Genomic DNA, 7182 nt, shown 5'->3' with positions numbered 1-7182 from the left:
CACCCAGGCAAGGGATGAATTTAACCTTCAAGCTGCTCCAGAATTTGTGACGGGAAAGGCGGGACCCTTCTTGGCTCTCCCCGTCCAATCAGACCGCGATTATATTTCGGGAGCCAATCACACCACTTAGGGAAATCTCCCAGGTCCTTCCTTCTCCCCGTTGCGCGAAGCTGCCGACGGCCTAAATTTGTCCTTTTCCGGACGCCGTCGAAAAAGCCCTCTCTCTTCCTTCCCCTCCTTCCCGTTTAGCTGCGTAGAGGGGCGGCGTTCCAACATGGCGTCCTCCATGTGATGCGAAAAACGCGTCAGGTTCCGCAGGTGAACTTTTCGTTGTTGTTGTTGTTGCTGCTGCTGCTGCCGCCGGTCGACGGGTGGGGTGGGCGAGCGGGCTAAGTGACGGCTTCCAGCCGTGAAAGCGGCCCGCGGCGTGCAGTGGGGGCGCGGCGGTCAGAATGGGCCCATATGGCCCCTTCTTCTCCTCCTTTAGCTTCTCACTCTCAGCTTTCACGTGTGGCGTCGCCTTCAGACGCGAGCCGTTTCTCTTCCCGGCAGCGCGGCCCACCTCCCTCTTCTCCCCCCGCCACGAATGTCCCCCACGGAAGCCACCTCTCGGGGTTGCGACGCCACCCCACCCCCGGTTCTCTCGGGAAAGCCTTTTCGCAGCTTTGCCCAGGGAAAGAAGGCGGCTGAGGGCTTTTGGCGGGACTGAGGGGTCCGCCGTAGAGTTTTCAACTTCAGGTGTTGGGGTTCGAGCCACAAACGTGTGAATACGACAGGAGGAGATTGTGAGTGAGTTGCGTGTCTGATCCAGGGTGCCTTTTGTGGCCCCTAGGAAAAGCGAGGACGCAGCTGGTGTGCGAAGCGGGCAGTTTTCTAGCGAGGGAAGCGGGCATCCAGCAGTGTTGTGGAATGTAAGGTTTTCCACGACAAGATGCTGTGAGTCTCTCTCTCTCTCTCTCTCTCTCTCTCTCTCTCTCTCTCTCTCTTCCCCCCCCCCCCATGGAAAGGTTTACATTTCTAAAAAAAGGTTTTGAAAAACGAGTTTCCATCATTTATCTGTATCAGCCAGAAGAAAGGTCTTGAACTTGTGAACGCAAGTTAGCAGGCAGGCTTCTTAATAATTTATTATTATTAAATTAAAGCTGAAAATAAACACACACTCACACTTACATGAATCCAAACCTCAGGGGGTAAAACATGCTATAATACACTATTTAGAATTTCAAAATACTCTAAATTTATTCATTCATTCTTTGCTGAAGTCCATAAGACAACAGTGTATTCCTGCATCTGCTGGTTGGATGGGATTAGGAAGGAATACCAGCATGGAGGAAATGAGTCGCAGAAAGGCAGGTTCTTCCACTAGTTCTTTCATTCATTTCCCCCCAAACTAAGGAAAACGGTGGAAGAAATATGCAGTCCCAAGGCTCATTCCCAGTTTTTCTCAAAGTAGAATCTGTTGCGTCTGTGTATACATATATGAAACCATGACTTAGACATTTTGAATCATTTATTAAGTATCTGTAGAAACATCAATTTGTCTCAGCCTTGGTGATTTATAGAAAGTATAATGATTGAAAACCTTTTGATTTTTTCCAGGATAAAAAAATGCTGGAACTTCAAAGATAAAATAGTAAGTTAAGGTACAGTGTTGTTACAATAAGCTATTTAGTGTTGCTGGGTTATAGATTATTTGCTAAGAACTATAGTGGGTTTACAGCTAGGGCCCAGATGAACAAGATGTATTCATCTGTTTTTACTGGGGGCTTAGTTCTTTAAGATAATGGGCCATCATACCAAACATAAATATCTATTAAATCTTCTGAGATGCTAATTAGCATTATCAGCAAATTTCAGACTCAGTTGTGTGTATATAGACACTTAGTAGAATGGGAACCACATGTGTAGCACCTGTTTGTGAGCTCAGTACTTCATCTAACTAGGGATGTGTGTACTGAAGACCTAGAACTAGATAAATTTCAAAGGGTCTAATATTCCAGTAAAAATATTTAGCTAATCTGTTATCCATTGTTACAAACTGATAAAAGGCACATGGAATGTTTGTAGGGAATTGCTGAACTGTCTTGTATAGTGAATTAAGATATTACTTAAAACATGCACTGGTTATAATGCTGGCAGGTACCCTTATTTCTGGCATTAGATAAGCCAGGAGTCATCATTTTGGGCCAAAGGGCAAGTTTGTAACCTGGAAAAGTGGTCAAGGGCATCACACGCACACATCACATCTAAACATGCTTCACAACCTACTTGACTAAAGTAGAATGTTTCTTTCAAACTTAATTTTGGCTGGGGCAGGGAGTGGACCCTATGAGCAATAGAGAAGGCATCTGTTGGCACATGTGTGCCTGTGGATGCAGTGTTGGCAACCCTTTAGATAAACTTTCATCAACATATATGGAAATATCAGTCACATTGACTCTTATTTAAAACTCAGGTGCCCAGCTTGATTCAGTGCTGCTGTTTAAAATGCTTTATTAATTATTGGGCCATTTTTTCTATCTGTATGGTCTCTAACGGCATTTAAGTATTTTAATGAATATTGGATTAACAGTTTTATAAATAAATTAGTTTAGCTGTGTTGCTGTATTATTAAAAAGACATGAGGAATTGTTTTTAATGTTTGCTGTGTAGAATAGTATGTATGTTTTTTCAGTTCTTGATCTAACACTGTGTACTTCAATCTTCATAGAAAATGCCTGCTGTCTGTGATTCCCTCCTTGGAGACATTGAAGATATCATCTCAGAGCAAGACCCCAAGCCACAAGACCTGCAGTTCAGGAGAAAAAATGTTATTCCTAAAGTGCGAAAACGCCATTCACAAAAAAATGTAGAAACATATTATGATGATCCCCCAAGTGACAGGTATGTTTGTTTTTTGCCAGTCCTATGTGAAGAGATGGTTTTTGTTGCATAACTAATGTACACAATTGATGCTTTTGAATTATGGTGCTGGAGGAGACTCTTGAGAGTCCCATGAACTGCAAGAAGATCAAACCTATACATTCTTAAGGAAATCAGCCCTGAGTGCTCACTGGAAGGACAGATCGTGAAGCTGAGGCTCCAATACTTTGGCCACCTCATGAGAAGAGAAGACTCCCTGGAAAAGACCCTGATGTTGGGAAAGATGGAGGGCACAAGGAGAAGGGGACGACAGAGGACGATATGGTTGAACAGTGTTTTCGAAGCTACCAGCATGAGTTTGATCAAACTGTGGGAGGCAGTGGAAGACAGGAGTGCCTGGTGTGCTCTGGTCCATGGGGTCACGAAGAGCCGGACACGACTAAAGGACTAAACAACAACAATGTGGAGAGATAGAAAACACCAGCACTTGCACTGATTAAATGATTTACACTTGAAATAACCTGAAAACTTTAGGTCTTAGTCTTGTTGAACAAATTAATAACTTGAAATATTTTACTACACAGACTACAGTGTGTATTAGGTTGATTCTGTTTTAATATAGTGAGTTCTCTTTCTAACCTCATGCATTTCAAGTAATAGGACATTTGTCCTTTGTAAGAGAAAAATGGGTCTATGAGTATAAAGCTAAACAAGTAGCCCATTATACTTCACTTGTTGCAGACTTCTCATAGTCTTCATGTTAGCCACTGTGAGAACAGGTTGCCAGACTATGACTGATTCAGTCGGGCTTTTGTTAATGTTCTTGTGTAGATAGGGACCTTACACTAAATGGTGGTGAGATACCCTCTTACAGAGAGCATGAGCCCTCCTGTGACACAGTGGGTCAGTGTGTCTGGCTGTTAACCAGAAGGTTGGTGGTTTGACTTCACCCCCAAAGGTGCACTCCTCCAACATGCAGTTGCTACTATTTATTGTTTTAGCTGTGATGTGTTTTAATGCTTATTCTAAATTGCATTTAAAAATATTATGACGTGCGATCCCATGTTACTTGTTCATGAATTTAGGGGGTCCTATGATAAGACATATAGCACCGGATGAAAACACACCTGCAGAAATGCCATTGGGTACTGCAGAAAAGCTCTTTTGGCTGACTGCTCCACCAGCAGAGTTCTGCCTGAAAATGGAGCAGCACAGGGGCAGAGAGTGTTTGTGATGATTTCTAACCTCCCTGATTGCATGAACATGTTCACAGCAGAAGAGCGTCTAGAACAACTTAATCTCCCAGTGACTTCAGTGGAAGGATGTTGCAAACACTCCACAGCCATTACTACAGTGCATTGCTTTGCCTCTTGAGTCTGTTATTGAGTCTTGGTATTTCATATAGAAGGGTGGGAGAAGTACCGTATTTTTCGCCCTATAGGACGCACTTTTTCCCCTCCAAAAATGAAGGGGAAATGTGTGTGCGTCCTATGGGGTGAATGCAGGCTTTCGCTGAAGCCTGGAGAGCGAGAGGCCTGGAGAACGAAGCCTCTCACTCTCCAGGCTTCAGGAGAGCCCCACCGCCAGCCCCGCAAGCTCGGGGGACAGTGGGGAGGCGCAGCGCGCCATCCGCTGTCTCCCAACGTGGTTTGGAGGCTGCCGGCGGAGAGAAGCCCTCTTCTCCCCGCCGCCAGCCCCGCAAGCTCTGGGGCAGCGGGGAGGTGCAGCGCGCCATCCCGCTGTCCGCCGTCCTGGTTTGGAGGCTGGCAGTGGGCTTCCCCCTCCCCCAGCCCCGCAAACTGCCAGAGCGATGCCAAAGCTGCACGCTCTGGGACCCGTTCTGGGGTCCCCGAGCTTCCCCCTCCCTCAGCTCCGCAAGCTGCCAGAGCTGCCTGTTCTGGGGCCTGGGGTCAGCGGAGGCTCGGGCTTCCCCCGCCCCAGCCCCGCGCCTGGGAAAAAAAAAATATTTTCCCCCTTTATTCCCACCCCCCAAAAAATCTAGGTGCGTCCTATGGGCCGGTGCGTTCTGTAGGGCAAAAAATGCGGTACTTGTAACAATATCTTTGTATCCCTTTAGCTGTGCTTCTACCTTAATCCGGATAACTTCTTCTGTTAACATTTTATGATTTAACTCTTTTTCTCAAGCATTTCAGGAATAAGATCCTTGTCCATCTTCTTTCCCATGCTTATCATTTTGTCACAATTGAAATCAAAAGCCTATGCTTAATATTTTCACTTTGTGCAGTGCACACAAACATTCACCAAATCATACATTTACAGTAATTTCTTTGCCAAAGGATATTGTGAGCACTGGTCATCATAGCCTTATACAGATCCTAAGTGGTAGTATGTTATAATGGCCAAAGCTTTGTTTTCTGATGTGGATGAAATGAAATGAATGCTCTTACCTATTTTTCTTGCCTTTTTTTTTGACAGTGTCATTCCTGGTGTACAGAAAATTTGGATACGCACATGGGGATGTTCTCATAATAGTTCAGATGGAGAATACATGGCTGGACAACTGGCTGCATATGGATACAGAATTACAGGTAATCAGCTTGACACATTTGAGCTCAGGATTGTATAGGAGCTTGAATATGCTGCCATGCTTTCCCTGTTGTCTTAATATTATTTAATATTACCCAATATCTGCAAAATGAACAGAGTTGACTTTCATTTGCTGTAGGATGTCTTTTTCTAGTAGCATAAATCCAGGCCTTTGAGGAAGTTCTTATTATAGACATGCGAAACTGAAAGACTTGAAGATTATCTAGTTTTTCTCCTGTAGTGAAACTGGGTCTGACCTGTCTGACAGAACTTATAACTATAGTTGTATATCTCCTATGCAGGAGAAAGCACCCATCAAATTTACTAATAAAAAAGGCACATTTTATGATCTTCAGTACAGATTTAATTACACTATCTTTACAGCTAAAGGCGATGTTTAAAAAATGAGTACTGAGATTCCCAGGAAACTTTGAAATTCCTATTATTTCTGACAAGGCGTTATAAATTTAGTGTTATGGTGGGACTTGGTCTCACAAACACCCATGTTTGCTGATTATTCCCTTTTGTGTGAATGGAGGAAATGTAAAGCTTCTGATCATGGTTTGCAGCAAGCTGAGTATGGGGCTCTGGTTTCTAGTTCATTAACAGACCCAGGTATCGCATCAGGATCTGGGCTTTGTCAGGCTTATTTGTAAGGCTTTGTAGAAATATGGAACACTTTACTAGCTATCCCTTTAGAAATGGTGAGCCTTGAACTCTATTCAAGTTCCAATGATAGTTCCAATATAAGCAACACAGGAACAAGGTGTGGGGCTGTGCTGAGTAGTCAGGCTTGTGACATTGCATACACTGATTAACCCTGTTCCTTGGCATCTTAGCACATAGCACAAATATCTATGGGGAGGGAGCCATTGTGTGTGCCTGGGTATGCATGAAGGCTTTCATGCAACCTGGAACTCCGCACAATCAGTATTCCATTTTTGTGCATACCCTATACAGACAAAGTCTCCATCCCTGCAAGCTTTCACCCTGGATATTCCAGTGGCACCAACTATAGGGGGCTCAGGGTGTCTAAACACCCACAAAAAAATTGCTGTAGGTGGTCAGCACCCAGACCACAGGGCCCCACATGCAACTTCCGAGGTCTCGGAAGGCCTCACACAGCATCTCCGAGGCCTTGCATTACCTCAGAGATGTTGTCCATGGCCTTCTGAGACCTTGGAACCCGCCTTCCAGTAGCACCAGAAGTCAGGTTCTGAGGCTGGGGGGCACGCGTGACGCCATGATGCCACACTCACTGGTCACCCATAACCTGGGGCCCAAGTTGGCTCCCCTGGCACATTCAGACCTCGGAAGTGGAGGTTCTAGTTGGTGTGGCACCTCTTCCTTCCTCTCTGTTGCGTTATGTTGGAACTGTTAATGCCCAAGTAGGCATTGACTCAGAAGTTATTTTGTGGAAGTGTTCTGCTTTATAAATACCACTGATCGTAAAGCCTTTAATAACCTTTAATGATTATTGCTGAGTTTCTTATCTCCTCCCCACTTATATCTGGCATTTTATAGATCTTAAATTGTACTTACCTTTAGTATGCCCTAGGTGGCAGTACTGGCTAACATCTTTGTGGTTGTTTTTTTTTTTTTTACTAGCTGTGTTCCCAAAATGTAAAAATGCCTGTCTTGCTTGCTCTAATAATTTTAAAGTGATAGATATTGATTTCAATCTTTTGAGTTAGGCATAATTTGTAGCAATTTATTTCCATACTCTTAATATATGGGACTTTCTTGTTTCTGTTGTTTGCTGACATCCTGAAT

At 44.2% G+C, this 7182-nt stretch overlaps 1 protein-coding gene across 5 annotated transcripts in view; it reads left to right on the top strand.

Annotated features, from left to right (window-relative positions):
• The first annotated feature begins 188 nt into the window (after positions 1–188).
• CDKAL1 (CDKAL1 threonylcarbamoyladenosine tRNA methylthiotransferase) overlaps positions 189–7182 on the top strand; it is a 232859-nt gene continuing 225865 nt past the window's right edge. For 3 of the 5 annotated variants that reach the window (XR_014566201.1, XR_014566202.1, XM_083746946.1), the window contains exons 1-3: positions 194–318; positions 2711–2883; positions 5299–5411. Coding sequence is in view for 3 of the 5 variants with exons in the window: in XM_083746946.1 (XP_083603072.1) it covers positions 292–318; positions 2711–2883; positions 5299–5411 (313 nt within the window). In the remaining 2 variants the exon portion in view is untranslated. Of the gene's footprint in view, positions 319–1599; positions 1644–2710; positions 2884–5298; positions 5412–7182 lie in introns of all 5 variants that reach the window. The other 2 variants (XM_083746947.1, XM_083746948.1) reach the window with 2 other exon arrangements.

The sequence above is a fragment of the Podarcis gaigeae genome (genome assembly GCF_964106915.1).
Source record: "Podarcis gaigeae genome assembly, chromosome: 7".
Taxonomy (NCBI): Eukaryota; Metazoa; Chordata; class Lepidosauria; order Squamata; family Lacertidae; genus Podarcis; species Podarcis gaigeae.
This window is presented reverse-complemented; position numbering and strand designations above follow the sequence as displayed.